Raw genomic sequence first — 16,351 nt, 5'->3', positions numbered from 1 at the left:
TTAGGCTTGTGCTGGGAGGAATGGATTAAAAAATGGAATACTGTTGAGGATTGTAAATCACTCAAGTGACCTTGCAGTTGGAATAACTGTTGATCAGCCTCTGTGAACAGCAGGCCAGGGGTCCTCCTGCATGGGCCATCTCTGCTTGTGTGCCTCTGTCCACGTGCTGCTTTGGTGATCCCTGGTCAGCAAGGTAATGGAAATAGATTTATTCTTTTTGTTCTGAGAATTTGTGGTTGTTCTGGGCTCCTATGTGTGTTGACTGACACAGCTTGAAACACCACCATGAACTTCTTTAAAACTTAAGTAACTTCAGCAATTAAGTAAGTATCTGTCCCACATGTAATAAGGCATACATAATGCTTAATAAATAGATGAATCAGGGTCCTCTCACTGCAGTATTTTAAATCCTTTTTCTATTTTTTAACTCTTTGTAACTTTTTTTACTGCATGGATTTCAACTATTTGTGTATGTTGAATTCTGTCACGTCATTACTTTGTCATTCAATCCCATAAAGTCCTGGTACCACTTTTCTGACAGATCCTTAACTAGCCTGTCAGACTTTGCATCATCAGTAAAGTCACTTGTTTCCCTCTTCTCAGAGTCGCCTTTTTTTTTTTTCCTCACAGGATTATGTTTAGGGATGTGCTGGATTGCCCAGGTCCTAGCACTCAGCTCTGCAGAACTGTAGTGGCAACTTTCCTCCCGTGCAGGAGTTAACCATTAACTCATACTCCCCTCTCCCATTTCCTACTGTTAATTATTTATCAGACTTTGTTCCTAAGTGGGTTTTTTTATGCTTAAGGCCTCTCTTAAGGCTTAGGGTTTCTTTTGAGAGCCTTTAGGGTTGCTTAGTGAGGAGGCTTTTGGAAATCCCACAGACCATTAACTAGATCCTCATTGCTTACTGATCCATTTAAAGTGATATCAAGAGACTCAAAAGGCTTTAAAGCTTTCCCCCGCTAAAATTAAAACCACCAAAGTTTGCAGTGCATTTTAAAAATTTTGTAAGATGAGACAATCCAGTAGCAGATGATTCCTGTGTATGGTATGTAATCTACAAAACACTGTTCAGATACCTGTGTGTCCTTTGCTATGTTAATTACTTGTAATAAAAAGCTTCATGTCTTAACTAAGGATTTACTATCTGGATTAATTAATTTTGCAGGGTATGTAATAATAAATTTGTAAGAAATACACAGCTGATGGACAGTAGGGATTTATTATTCTTTGGAGATAATTTGTAAATGTGGGTATGTAAATATAAAAATGAAAATGTGATAAACACTTCAAATATATATATATAAACTTTTTCAATATCCAAAATAACACAAACATAAACAGGACCACTTAACTACATATATGAATTATTTATTTTCCAGAGTATTTAATTCTATGTGAATTGCAATCCACCCAACGTGGTATTGGTGATTATTTCCCACAGGTCAAATTTCTTTCATCCCAGATGCTGGGAAGCCATCACTGTAAAGATATTTTGGGAGGTAACCTTGACATTTACTTACTTTAAGAACACCTTCTTTCTTATTAAATTAAGGAAAATAATCCTTTCATACAGGAACATCCTTAGTGTACAACTGTAACATGACATTGTCCCTTACTTGTATATGTATGGCCAGATTTCATGAACAAAGATTTGGGAAGGGCTCTCCCCACCTGGGTGTGCCCTTCCAGCCTGCACAGTGCATTTTTAGGTGAGGTACAGTGTGCGCAGAACTGGCCCCACCGTTTAAGTCCTGAGGTTCATCTGCCACGGCCGAGCGAGCTTGCACAGTGACAGGGAAGTCCTCAGGACTAGAACCTAAAGCACCCGGTACTGACCGGGGCTGACCCTGCTGAGCAACCGAGATCTGATGGGATGGGATGGCAGGGAGATATTAAACTGCCAGAGGACGGTCCCCACTGAGACTCCAACTCAGGTCCTTGGGATTCAGAGTCCAGAGTGCTATACGTTATACCACGGGACCGCCCTCCCTTACTTGTAGCCTTTTAATTTTATACTTTGGCTCTGAAAACTTTTTCCAGTTCAAATCTACATAGAATTGCAATGTTAGTAGCAACATTTTAACTGCCTTCTCTTCCACTGAGACCTGGGCACTGTCTGGCTGTGGTAGGTTTAGTTAGCATATCCCAGAATACAGCCAAATTGTGAGCCCACTCTATTTAGTGACTCAAGAAGAACGATTTCCACTAGGGCCCTGAACAGCAACAAGCTTTTAAACAGATCAAGCAGGAGATTGCTGTGGACCTTGAATCAGTCAGGACAGGACCAGATGTGAAAAATGTACTTTATTCTGCATCTGGGGATAATGGTCCCTCCTGGAGCCTCTGGCAAAAGATTCCTGATGAGGCTCAAGGCTGACCACTTGGATTCTGGAGCTGGAGCTACAGAGAATCTGAAGCCAAATACATCTCCACAGAGAAAGAGATCTTGTCAGCTTATAAGGGGATACAAGCAGCCCCAGAGATGACTGGCATGGAAGCACAGCTTCTCCTGGCACCCTGACTACTACTAGTGTTGAACTAGATGTTCAAGGGAAAGGTGACCTCCACGCATCATGCCACTGATACTACATGGAGCAAGTGGATTGCTCTGATCCCACAGTGTGCTCAAATAGGAAAACCAAGTTGCCCTGCAATCTCTGAGGTCATAACAAATCAGGCTGAAGGGGAGAACTTAAGTCTGGCAGATGAGGAAGGAGAACAGGTGAATCAGGCTGAGGAAGCTCCACCAAAGGAGAAACACATTATGCCCTCTTCACTGGTGGTTTCCTGCTGCATTGCACAGGAAAGAACCAAAAGTGGAAAGCAGCTGTGTGGAGACCCACCAGACAAGTGGCAGAAGCTACTGAAGGAGAAGGTTAATTGAGTCAATTTCCAGAGCTCAAAGCTGTCCAGTTGGCCCTAGATATTGCTAAATGGGAGATCTGGCCAAGGCTTTACCTCTACACTGACTCATGGATGATAGCCAGTGCTGTGTGGGGGTGGCTGGACCGATGGAAGTACCCTAATTGGAAGCGCAGAGGGAAACCCATTTGGGCTGCTGATATATGGCAAGACATTGCTGACCATGTAGATAAACTGGCTGTAAAAATTCGCCATGTAGATTCCCATGTACCACAAAATCAAGCTAATGAAGAACATCACAACAACAAACAAGCACACTGAACTGCACAAGTTAAGGTGTCACAAGTAGATCTGGACTGGCAGCATAAGGGAGAGTTGTTCCTGGCTCGATGGGTCCAAGATGCCTCAGGCATCAAGGCAGAGATGCCACCTACAGGTGGGCATGAGACCGAGGGGTCAATTCAATATTCCAATTTAATATTGTAATAATTTTAAACAATATTTTAATAATTTTATTATTTATTGTTTTAATAATAATATTTTTAGATTTTTTTAATTTTTAAAATTTTAATATTCCAATTTAATATTTTCCAGGTTATCCATGATTGAAAGACATGTGCTGCAATTAAACAAGCAAAGAGAGTGAAGCCCATGTGGTATGGTGGATGCTGGGATAAGTATAAATATGGGGAGGCTAGGTAAAGCACTGTGGATTAATCCTGCCTCGAGAAAAGGCAAACCCATTCATGGGATTGTCTTTGCTAAGGGACCAGGATGTACTTGGTGAGTAATGAGAGAAGATGTGGAGACCCAGTGTGTTCCTCAAGGAGATTTAACCTTGGGGAAAAAATAATTTGTATTCTGAGTTGTATGTTGCAGGAAATGAATCCCTAGGCAAGGAAGACCTGAGCTAAGCTGGTGTTGATGCCCAATGATCAATTGCTTCTCCTGCTCAGAGATATTCGTGACAGAATAAAAGCCAAGACCTGGAAGGGTAGAAGATGGCCCTGAAGAAACTGTACTAGCGTGAGAGATAGACGGATATAGGATATGGGTTTGATGTAATATGATATGAAATAAAGGATGGAGATTGTGATAGGATTAGTTAGGCCAAACTTTAGTTTCTCATAGTAGGCCCCATGTTTCTGTATTGGCAGACATAGGAAGGGATACAGGCTGTCAGCTGACTTTGGACATGGGCTGTCAGCTGACTTTAACTGACCAAAGAAATTTTTCATACCATGTGACACCAAATCAGAGATCAAAGAAACGAAGGAGGAGTTGCTTCCTCTTGTATTGTGGTGGCAGTCCTTGAGAACAGACATTGCTGCCTTGGGCTGGGAGATCCGGAGGCACCTCTTGTAGGGAAGTAGATACTTTTCTATTAGCCTTACTCTTATATGTGTGTGTATATTGCTTTATTTTCATTTTTATTTCCTATTTTCTGTGTAAATATAATCTGCCTTATTGCAAATTGTAGTTTTGTGGGTTTTTTCCTTTCCTTCCCCCTCTGGTTAAGGCACGGCTGCTGTTGAGTAGGTGAATACTTGGCATTTTGCAAGATCAAAACTACCATACTGACTTTAGGCATAGGTGTGTTTGGTCAGCACAAGATCTGGATAAAACCATTGGGGTTTGCAAACAAAAATATTTAAGTGAGAATAAAACTGTCAGCCAAGGTCAACCCACCACACTAGTCTGTGCAAAAATATTTATGACTTTACAAATAATGGTAAAGTTCCTTATGCTATAAATTTTGTCTGCAGCATACGTTTAAATACTGCTAAATCTTCTCTATCTGCATTAGTAAGTCCATTTCAAGCTTCATCTGTGAGGAACTTTCATATATTCTGTGCATTCCTATTGGGTTCTCATGTAGAGTGGAGTTCTGGGCATAAATACCTGTAACTGGAAGGTGTGCACAGAGCCACAAAACGTAATACTCGTGATAGTAAGAAAAGAATCTGCGAGGCTTGAATTCATAGTGTTGAATAGAGGTTAATAATGGGGTTCATTAGGAAGAGCATTGCCAGCAGGGGAAAGGAGGGGATCCTGCCCCTCTACATAGCCCTGGTGATGCACATCTGGAGTGCTGTATCCTGTTCTGGGCTCCTCAGTACAAAAGAGGCAAGAACTCCTGGAGAGAGTCCAGCGAAGGGCTATGAAGAGGATCAGAGGACACGAGTATCTCTGTTACCAGGAAAGGCTCAGGGAGCTGGGCCTGGTCAGCCTTGAGAAGAGGGAACTGAGAGGGGACCTCATCCATATCTGTGAGTGTCGGAAGGGAGGGTGCCGAGGGGATAGAGCTGGGCGCTGCTTGGTGGTGCCGAGCAATAGAAGAGGCAACGCGCAGAAAGTGATGCACTGCGAGTTCCGCTTTGGAACGAGGCAGAAGTACGAATGACCTTGCATGGGAACAGGTTGCCCAGAGAGGCTGTGGAGTTTCTCTCACTGGAGACATTTATGAGCCGTCCGTACGCAATCCTGTGCCATGTGCTGTGGGATGACCCTGCCCCAGCAGGGAGTTTGGGCCATGACTCGCTGTGGCCCTTTCCAGCCCGCCCCGTTCTGTGGCTCCGCGGTCGCGGCGCTCAGCCCTCCCGGGTGCTCCGGGGCGGCCGCGCTCCCGCCGGCGCACCAGGATTTCGGGACAGCTACCGCCGCTCCGGCCGGGGCGGTGCCGCCACTCCCGCCCGGAAGCTCCCGCCTCTCCGGGCGAAGGCCGCGGGGCCGCCGCAGGTGAGGCCGCCGGGAACGCGCAGGTGTCGGGAAGTTGGTCTCGGTCTGGTGGGCGCTCCCCGCCCTGGCCATCCTTCTCCCCGCTCGGCTCGTCCGTCTCCCCGCCCGGCTCCGCCTGCCCGTCGGGCTCGGCGGCAGGTGCCTCCCGTCGGGCGCCCAGCCGCGGCCATGTCGCGGGGCTCGCAGGGCAGGCGGCCCGGCCGGTCGCCGCTGCCCCGAGGGGCCAGTCCCGGTCCCGGCTCCGCCGCGCCGCTGCCGCCGCCCCCGCTGCCGTTACAGCCTCCCTGCGGCCCCTGTGGGGACAGCTTCGGCCCCGGCGGGGCGGCCGAGCTCAAGCCCGTCCGGCGGTTCATTCCAGACTCGTGGAAGAACTTCTTCAAAGGGAGACGGCACCCCGGCTCCAGCTGGGACAGCACGGCCTCGGACATCAGGTACATCTCCGATGGCGTCGAGTGCTCGCCGCCGCCGTCCCCCGCCCGTCCGCAGCCGGGGGCCCGGGCTGTGCCCGGCTCCTGCGGAGGGTCGGGCGGGAGCTGCAGCTCTGGGAAGGAGGCTGAGGCCATGCTGGGCTCGCTGGAGCGCCGCGCCGGGTCGGGGCAGACGTACAGCGAGCGGGTGGAGCAGTACCAGCAGCGCTACGCCTACATGAAGTCCTGGGCAGGGCTGCTCAGGATGCTCGGCGTGGCCGAGCTGCTGCTGGGCGCCGCCGTGTTCGCCTGTGTCACCGCCTACGTGCACAAGGACAACGAGTGGTACAACATGTTCGGGTACTCTCAGCCCTACGGGTACGGCGCGGGCAGCGCCTACGGCGGATACTCCTACAGCGGACCCAAAACTCCTTTCGTTCTAGTGGTGGCAGGGATGGCGTGGATTGTCACGGTAGTGCTGCTGGTGCTGGGCATGTCCCTGTACTACCGGACTATCCTCCTTGATTCCAACTGGTGGCCTCTGACCGAGTTTGGCATCAATGTTGCCTTGTTCTTTTTGTACATGTCGGCTGCCATCGTGTATGTAAACGATACAAACCGAGGTGGGCTCTGCTATTACCAGTTGTTCAAGACACCCATAAATGCATCTTTCTGCCGTGTGGAAGGAGGTCAGACTGCAGCAATCATATTCTTGTTTGTCACGGTCATCATCTACCTAATTAGTGCGGTGGTTTGTCTAAAGTTATGGAGGCACGAAGCGGCTAGGAGGCAGAGGGAATTAATGGAACAGGAGGTAAGTGGTTAGTTAGCATTTTCTGTCTACTGGGTACTGCATGATGGGGAGCACTCACAAAGTCTTGCCGTGTCGCAGATGAAGTTGTATGGGGTGCCTTCTCCACATCAGGTCCATAAGCTTGAGGGTGAATTTTAACTAGCCTTACATTATTTGAGACTGCCAAATGAGAGGCGTTTTAACATGTCAGACCCAAGTTCTTGGACTTTATTTTTAATAATTCACCTTGCGTAAGGACCTGGCGTTGTTCACTTTGTAATCCTGGGCTCTCTTCCTGAGTCAGCTGAGGAACTACTTCCTAGTGTGCATTTTCCAAACAAAGGAAGAAGCGAACAATGTGCTTGTTCATCTGTTCAGCAGGGTTAGGCTTAAAGCCACGTAGCATTTATTTTAAAACTGTGCTTTCAGCACACCAAGTGGTAGTGTGAATGAACGTAAGAATGTGAAATACTTACTTTTACTTTGCAAACAAAACTCCAAGCTACTTCTTTTCTATGTCTTTTCATCTTTCCTTACAATAGTTACCTGAAAATAATAGTAATAACAGAGTTGGACAGATGTCAGTCAGCCTAATCTTTTTCACGTCAAGTGTTTTTCCTGACTGCTGGCCTTGCCCATACACCAAGCGTTCAATACACATCTGGTTAATGATAAATTGTAATAGCAGAGACTTCACACTCTTAATTAGGGAATTCAAAGTAACTTGTTTAAAACTTTTCATGTGAACACACCACAAAAAAAACTAAAAAATTGGTAAGACTTAATATAGCACAAAAACAAACATATGTGAGGCCTGCATAAGCCTAACTTAAGGAGTTGGCATGTAAGTGATTTTAGTAGGAGTGAGTGAGTGCAAAATTGCGTGTCCTTTGCAGTCTGTTTTGCAGCACTTTCATTTAACACTGCTTTCCATTCCACTATCTTGCATAAAAGTGACACCCTCCTTTTGAAAAGTACCTTATAGCTCTTGATAAAAGGTTTTTAACCAACTCAGAGTATGTCCTGCAAGAATGAGGTGATTGCTGGAGTTACACAGGTGTTCGTTCTTCCCTGTTGCTGTGCAAGTTCTGTTATTCCAGTCACATTTCCAAAGAGAATACTTTAATAATAGTGCTTAGGTTAGGCTCTGGAGAGCGCTGTGCAAAACAGCTGGAGGTTGAGCTACCAGTTAGTGCACTGTTGTGTTTTCTACACGATGATTTAGGCTGCAGAGTGTTAGTGAGTTAATGTGGGCTGGAATGTGAAATAATAAAGGAGCTTGGGAAGTGGATGGTGTATTTCCTGCAAGCTGTTCCTTACAGCTACGCTTTGGGAAATCCTTCTAGGGTTTGGGTGTTTGTTTTCTTTCCACTGTTCTTAAACAGTTTTTAAATCAATGGATCTGAAAATATTCCTTGAGCTAAATTTCATACCTAAATATAAATATAATTCTCTTTACAGCATGATTTTGGAAAAGTTTAGATTTTTAGAGTCTGTGCTTTTGCATACTATTTTTGCTGAAAATAAATAAAACATAGTTCTTTGCATTTTTTTTGATAGATGAAAACACAATCCTCCTTTCCAGAAAAGAAGGTAGGAAATGGGAATTCATTTTTCTGTTTACTGGTAATTCTCAAGTGTTAATCTTGTGACTGTTTTGATTGACTTGTTTATTTACTTACTTGACTTAGAGGAGATTAGGTTTAACTCTTTGTGCATCATTCTCCTAGCTACCTAGAAGATTGGACAAAGTCTGTGAAGAAGTTACTCCTAATAGGGCTATGTTATAAAATTTATTGTAAACGGCAGATCTGATGGATGCCTCTGTATGTATGCCTCTTACCCTCTTTTACAAGGTGACAAGTTCTGCAGGATTTATCACTGGGTTTGGCAAACATGACTAAAACAGGTCATCTGATGTGTGGTAGGTTTTAGACTCTTTCCTTCTGGCTGTCTGCTTAATTTGCAGGAGAGGCAGTGGAAGCATAGTAGGTGCTCTGTGAGTTGAGCTTCTTCCTGTGTCTCTGAGACTGCTCCAAAGAACTCCTTGCTGGTTTTGAAGCATCAGCAATGTTGATGTTTCTACCACATAAAGGTGTGGTTGCTTACACTGTGAAGATTGTATAGGACCTTAACAGCACATGCTGATTCCCAGAGAAATTATAGTGTGTTAATTTCCATCTTAAATGCCTCCTGTTAGATACTGCATTGCCTACTAATGTTTTCTCTGTTTATTCAGTAGTGGATCAGGATCCTTTTTTATGTGTTCCAACAAGACTGCATATGTTTTTGTTTCTGGATCAAGGGGTAGATTGTGCAAATGAGTGACTTCATCAAAGTCTACAACTTCCTTGTGAGGGGAAGAGGAGGGCAGACACTGATCTTCACGGTGACCAGTGAAAGGACCCAAGAGAATGACCTGAAGTTGTGTCAGGGGAGGTTTAGGTTGAATATTAGAAAAAGATTCTTCACCCAGAGAGTGGTTGAGCACTGGAAAGGCTCCCCAGGGCAGTGGTCACAGCACCAAGCCTGACAGAGCTCAAGAAGTGTTTGGATGATGCCCTCAGGCACATGCTGTGACTCCTGGGGATGGTCCTGTGCTGGGCGAAGGGTTGGACTTGATGATCCCTTCCAACGTGGCATTTTCTATGGTTCTGTGAATAGGAAACAAGGAGAAAAGGGAGCTCCAGAGATCTGAATGATTCCTGTTCATTCAAAAATTAGGTGGATATCCAAGAAAACTTACTTGAGTTGTCTTTTTAAGACATGCAAATAAACATTTCCAAACCTGAAGAAGTATTTATATGTCACTGGTACTGTTGTTAGGACAAACTGAAGAAGAATACTATGTGAGAAACATTACTGTAACTCATTGCACAATTTCTAATTAAGGGTTGTAAGAAATACCTATGATTTGCTTCTACTGCTGCTGGATACTTGTATCTCTCTCTTCAAACAAGTTGCTAATTGTGTGGTTTATGTAAAACTAACTTCACAAAGAACGAATTCTTTTACTTTTAAAACAGTACGAAAGTGATGACAGACCAAGAGAAGATGTCAGTTACAGGCAGTTTAAGTCCGTGGAAAGAAAACCAGAACTACTTAATGGTCATATACCTGCAGGCCACATTCCTAAACCTATAGTGATGCCAGACTACTTAGCGTAAGTGACTTGCTTTGATGAACCAACTCAGTGGATAATATTTGAATGATGTTTTTCACTCAGCATTTCTCATATATACACTCACAGTTTCTCTGCTGTGCATGTGCTGTGGGAACTGATAATTAAGTTACTGTTTAGAAATTGAGAGGATGGAGGCTGCTATCAGTGGCATTCTGTGGCATAAACCTAGTAATTATAAATAAGGAATTCTAGTGAAAAAAACAAACCTACACAAACCTCAACTTTTAAAACAGAATGTTATAATCTAGCATGTACAGTAACTGCCAAAGGAACAGAAGACCATGATACAGACATTATAAAAAAAATAAAATACATTGCAAATCGCCTTTTTAGCCCCTGAAGTTTGACTACTTTTGTACCTTCTAAGTGCTAAATCTGTAACATGCTCCCTTTTAGAGAGGAGCCCTTTCTATGATGAGCAACGAGTTCATAAATCACTTTTTATACTAATTGCTATAGACTAGGGTGCAAACTGAAACCCAGGAGGTTTCAACTGAATATTAGGAAAGTATTTGTCACTGTGAGGGTTTGTATGGGTTGCCCAGAGAGAGGGAGTCTCTGTCCTTGCAGATACCAAAAGTCATCTGAACACAGTCCTGGGCAGCCTGGTCTGGGTGGAGGGTAGGCCAGATCACCTCCAGATGTCTCTTGCAACTTCAGCCATTTGGTGGTTTCAATGCTTTACAGACATGCAGATTTCAGCAGGTTGTGAGATTAGCAAACAATACAGAAATACCCTATCAAGGTGAAGGGTCTAAATGTTTGTTAATAAGTCCTAGCTCTAAAACTCGTTCTTGAAAACTGGGATTTTTTGTTGTTTTATTTTAAGGAAATACCCGGTAATTCAAACAAATGAAATGAGAGACCGGTACAAAGCAGTATTCAATGATCAGTTTGCTGAGTATAAAGAACTGTCTGTGGAAGTTCATGCTGTATTAAAAAAGTTTGATGAGCTGGATGCACTGCTGAGGCAGCTTCCCCACCATCCTGAAAGCATATATGTAAGTATCTGTGAAATGGGCTCATGGGAAGCAGTGGTATTAGGTGGTATGAGGGAGTTTCTGACTGTCATTATCATTGCAGTGTCTTGTAGTGCTGGCTGTAAGAAGGTGTTCCCATATCTGTTACACCTTGTCTGATCATTAGTTAAGGATACCAAGTTGTAGTTAAGAAGTATACATGTTCTTCTGGGGTTTGTTTCATACTAGTAGCTTTTGAGTACATCACAGTCAATGTACTTTCACTATTTCTCAAATATAAGTTTTACAACTAAAATGTTACAACTACAATGTATTGATCAAATGAGAATTTTGCTTCTGATGAGTACTTTGTAGAATTTACATGAAGATATGGAGCACTCTCAAAGTGTTTAAAAATATGTGGTCTCTCATTAGGAACAGGAAAGGATATCAAAAGTTCTGCAAGAATACAAGAAGAAGAAAAATGTAAGTGTTTTTAGATTTAAAAATTGCTAGTGAATCTAATTAATAGCAAAGAGAGTGTAAATAGCTGACAGCAGGCACAGTTCACTAGTTCAGGGTATCTCTGTACATTCTACAGGGCATTGTTTAGTTTCTCATGTAAAACTTTGGCAACGTTAGGACACAACCCACACACTCATGCCAAGAACTTATTTTGAGAATAATGATTCCAGTAGCCAGATACGGAAGAAAAACCCTAACCATAAGCAAACAGTAACCATTTTCATCTTAAGAGAGAGTATGTTTCATCTCTTGGCATTCTGCACTCAGAAGGCTAGTTACTTTTTGGGATTCACTTCATTTATATTCACTGACTGACACAGCCAACAGATAATAACAGAAAACATAGTCTTACCCTTGAAAAAAAATCTGTATTTTTTGAGGCATGGAATTTAGGCATTCTCAAAAAGTAATTTTCACTGTAATCCAAGAAGTTTCTCTGTCATTTTTAAGTGCAGACAGTAAATGTGTATCTGTGTTCCATTAAAAACATAATACATTACAAATGCCATTTCTTTCTTCTCTATGGAATTCAAAGTTTGTGTCCACATTAGTTAATGGCTTTTTTAGGGTGAGGGATTTATTGCACATACCACAACACATCTATAAAATCTAAATTATATAGTAGGATGTCATTTATATTCACAGATTTCAGTTGCAACACAGCTCTGTTTACTGAGTAACTACAGCGCATAAAAGGAGAACATCTTTTTCTAGCCTTTCATAAAGGAAGGGGAAGCAGGAAATAAAAAATAGTGTCTGAGGAAAAAGAGTGTGATTTTGGAGACTATTTATATACTGCCCTTAGTCAAGAGCATAACTAATTATAGACTATTCTTGGAAGAATATGAAAGCATAATATGTTAATGTAAAGCTTTTTGTGTTTTTGGCAGGATCCTGCATTTCTGGAGAAAAAGGAGCGTTGTGAATATCTGAAGAATAAGCTTTCTCACATAAAACAACGAATTCAGGACTATGATAAAGTTATGAATTGGAATGTAGAAACTTAGCTGTGCCTTCACTTTGTGGAAACTATTTTCTGTTTTTTAAATTCATATGCATATTTTAACCTATTTATTTACGCTTGGAACATTACACTTATGGGGATTAGTTAATCACTGTGACTTACTTAAATGTTGGACATTGCTGGTAGGTGTTGTATGAGGATCCCATTTTAAATCAATGTAATTAAACTTGTCATATAACTTTAGAAAACCTCTCCTAACATTCTGGTTTTATTCATGCAAATCCTGGCCTCTGAAATATGAATGCTTTATTTGCAAATACTTTATTTGCAAACTTGCAAAGCCCACCTGAGAACGCAGCTCTAAATACCATGTGGAAAGTTTGCACAGAAATTGCTGTTAACAATTTCAGGGTTTATTTATAGGTGACAATGACACCAGAAACACTTGAGCTGTTCTTTCTGTCTGGGTTTTGATGGAGTGCTTTATCATACTGAATAATTTTGGCAGTTCATAAGGTACTTCAGTGAGAATTTTTGTATTGTATTTCCAAATGCTGTACTGTGTCCCAGAAATTATTTTCATACAAGAAGAGATGAAAAATAATTTCCTGTTTAAGCAACAGAGAGGGGGATCTGAGTTTGGGTTTTTTGTTTCCCTCTTTAGAGACAATGCAACCTGACCTTAAAGGAATAGAGGTACAGGATAAGACTCATATTAATGTTCCATTAGTGTTGCTATAGGTTGCTATGCTCTGCATACCTTTTCTGGGTCATGCTATTAGAAGTACACGTGTCTGAAGGCAAAACACTTCATTCCTCACCAGCAAGTAACAGGACTTTTCATCTAGAACAGCAGATGTTTGTGAACGTGGCATTCAGAGAATTAGTACAGCAAAATGAACTAGTTCAAAGTATAAATTGTTAGTAATATTTGTAAGGCCAGGTAAAATGTATTAACTGACATGCTTTCCAGAGCATATCTGCATTAATTCAATATTTATTTTTATATTTTCTTGGATATATTATCATGGGGATAAATTTGTATTTGCAAATGTTTTCATAAGCCATAAACTTTCTCTTTGTATCCTTTTTCACCTCTTTGTTAACTATTTTTACTTACTAAAATCGTTAGAAGCATTGATAGTTTCTTTGTACAGTTTTTACAACTTCAATTTGTCTGTTCTGAAATAGATTTTAATAAAAAACCCAGCCATATTCTATTGCTTAGAAAGGCATTTTGTTAGAAAAAGGTGCTCTGATTAAGGTTATTGCAAATTTTTGTTAGTGATCATTTTTTCTTTAAAAGAAAATTTTTAACTTCTGCCTTAATTTAAAGGAAAGACATCAGGAAAGCTGTTTTCAGTTTAGGATGATCATGGTAGTATTACCTCTGTCCTTTGCTTCTGTTAACATACCTCACTCTCACAGTTAAACCCCTTCTGTCTTTCCAGCCCTTATCATTCATACCACAGTCCTGACGGCCACACACCCACCGTCATATTTATAAAGTTGACATTCCAATTTTATCAGCCACTTAATTCCAAGAGATTTAGTGGATGAAGTAAATAGCACAAGACACCATGGGAACACTGAGAGGATTTGAAAATTTGGCACCTCTTCTTTTGCAAGCCTTCAGTCCCATCTACCTCGAAGATGCCTCAATATTTTCATCAGTCTGAAATGAGATCACACCCAGTGCTATGCCTTGTGCTCCCTCTCTGTTCAAGTGCCTCTCTCTCTGGTTCTGGTTTGTATTCATTTCAAAGAGGAAACCTCTCTACCCGATAAAGGAGATTAGCCAAGTGTTTTGTTATACCTCTTGTGCTGTATACTTGTTAAACTGTTCTTTGTAAGAGAGGTGCTTGTTAAAATCCTCACAATGTAAATAAACGACCTCTCACTCTATACCCAGGTTTCTCATTTTTTCTCAAGTAGAGTTCTGAGCATTGCATCAGTAATAGGAGAAGATTAATTCAACTTTGAGGATCAGCTGGTGCTCATGAAGTGCTAAAAATAAGCTGGCTGATGTTTTCTTAGTGGATTCACAGTGTGCACCCTTAATAGGTCTTCCTTCCATAGGACTCTGAACCCTGCCCCAGGCTCTCTTTGACAGTGGTCTGAGTTTCAGTCTTTGAGGAACTGTGTCCCTAAGACAGCGTCTGCACTGCATGACCTGTGAAGAATCACCATGCTTTTCCTTTCCTGCAAAGTTTCCAATAAAGGAGCTGGGAAAGGGGAAAACTATGCCTGTGACTGGAACAGTAAGTAAACCAAGCAGTGACAGCTCTGTGTTCATTGGTTCATATTTCCTAGCAGGATGCCACAGTTGTGGTTATGTGGGTTTCCCAAAAGTTGGAGAGGAAAGCTGGAGAGAGAAATACTTCCTTTTGACTGCTTTTTGGGTTCCAAACAGGATTCCTCCAGTTCATGGCAGTGTCCCTGCTGAGCAAGGAGCCTCTCGAGAAGGCATTTACCTTAGGAAGCTGAGTTACCTGAGGAAGGCCAAGTAAGTTTTGGACTTCCTAAGTTTAAGTTACCATCCTGAGGTATGCAGGCCATCCTAAGGTGGCAGCAGGGCAAGGTGCTGAGGCCACTACAGTAAGTTACTTGCCCAGTCCTTGTGTGTTATGGGCCTCAGGATTGTTAAGGCACTTCCAGTGCCTACAGTCACGTCAGCTGGTTTTGCTCTGACCTGTCAGCGGAGGAATGAAAAAGGTCTTTCTTGTCAACAGTGCTCTGGACATGTCAAAGAAAAATTATTAGTCTAAGAGGCATTTTCATCTCTCAGAGAAATTGAGATTAATGAAATAATGGCTGAGAGTTGAAGCAGGTTCAAGCAAGACAAATTATGGGGAAATTAAATATTAATTACCATCAGAACTATCAAGGAAAGTGGTCTCTTGATATCCTTAAAGAATAGAATGTGTGCTCCAGACAAAACTGAAGTTATTAAATGATTATCATCGCAGTTTCTTCATGCAGAGTCTCAGCTCTGTGGATCTACATATTTGCATGTACATGTTAACAGCGTCCCATGTGATGTTACTCACATGGATAGGCTTTTGCAGAAGAAGTTAACATGTATTCAGATCTTACCCAGTAATACTATCCTACATCCATGGGCGTGTGCCCTCTGCTTTCAATTACAGCCTGTCCTCAGACAAGTTTTATCCTTAAAAAATGCTCCCCTGTCTCCGCGGATCTACAGAGCAAATTGGCCAAAAGACTTAGAGTTTCTAGGAATACAATTTGTTTCCAAACTGGACTTGTATTTTTTTAATCTTTATCTTTGTAAACAGTTGGATATCATTGATTAAGGTAACTGTGACACCATCTGCATACATTTTACTAAAATATTTTTTTCATGCCAGATAAAGCAATGCCTAACAAATGTACCCAACAGTTTCTGTAGCATACCAGGTGGCTTAGCTCTCATGACGTCACACTCATGGCAATGAAAAACGTAATGGGTTTGAAGTTGTACAAGAGGGTATCCAGTTTATTAATCTCAAAATTGTACTGGAAGTTGAAGCACTTGGACAATTATAATCTAGAAAATTATTGTATATCCTGTATTCCACTCTAGCATTGAAATGCTTGGCCTTGACAATAAGAAATATCTGTGCTCTGAAGGAAGTCTCATTTCTCTTCCATTAAAATTGTGAGCTTGCAGCCATTTTTGCTTTCAATATTGCACTTTTCTTAGGACTTTTTCTTCCTAAGGAATGGATGGCATCTGTTCTCACAGGAGTAGATCAAACTGCAATTATTTCAGTTCCAAGAAGCAAATCATGACTTCTCAAACTCAAGAATCCCCCTCTTCCTGCCTTCAGTTCAGCTTTACCTTCAAAAAATAGTGTATTTTCCCCAAGTATTGTTTAATTGAAAGCTAATTAATTTGCTCTTTCCCTTAC

At 42.0% G+C, this 16,351-nt stretch overlaps 1 protein-coding gene across 2 annotated transcripts; it reads left to right on the top strand.

Annotated features, from left to right (window-relative positions):
* The first annotated feature begins 5,497 nt into the window (after positions 1-5,497).
* MARVELD2 (MARVEL domain containing 2) lies at positions 5,498-14,342 on the top strand. 2 transcript variants are annotated; one of them, XM_071581419.1, is made up of 6 exons: positions 5,514-6,826; positions 8,366-8,398; positions 9,832-9,968; positions 10,819-10,990; positions 11,384-11,434; positions 12,364-14,342. In XM_071581419.1, exons 1-6 carry the CDS (start codon positions 5,774-5,776, stop codon positions 12,478-12,480), a joined length of 1,563 nt encoding a protein of 520 aa, XP_071437520.1. In that variant the 5' UTR covers positions 5,514-5,773; the 3' UTR covers positions 12,481-14,342. The 2 variants fall into 2 exon arrangements, with proteins under 2 accessions (XP_071437522.1, XP_071437520.1); XM_071581421.1 differs by lacking the exon at positions 8,366-8,398 and having other exon boundaries at positions 5,498-6,826.
* The last annotated feature ends 2,009 nt before the right edge of the window (positions 14,343-16,351 follow it).

This window comes from Pithys albifrons, chromosome Z (genome assembly GCF_047495875.1).
Source record: "Pithys albifrons albifrons isolate INPA30051 chromosome Z, PitAlb_v1, whole genome shotgun sequence".
Taxonomy (NCBI): Eukaryota; Metazoa; Chordata; class Aves; order Passeriformes; family Thamnophilidae; genus Pithys; species Pithys albifrons.
This window is presented reverse-complemented; position numbering and strand designations above follow the sequence as displayed.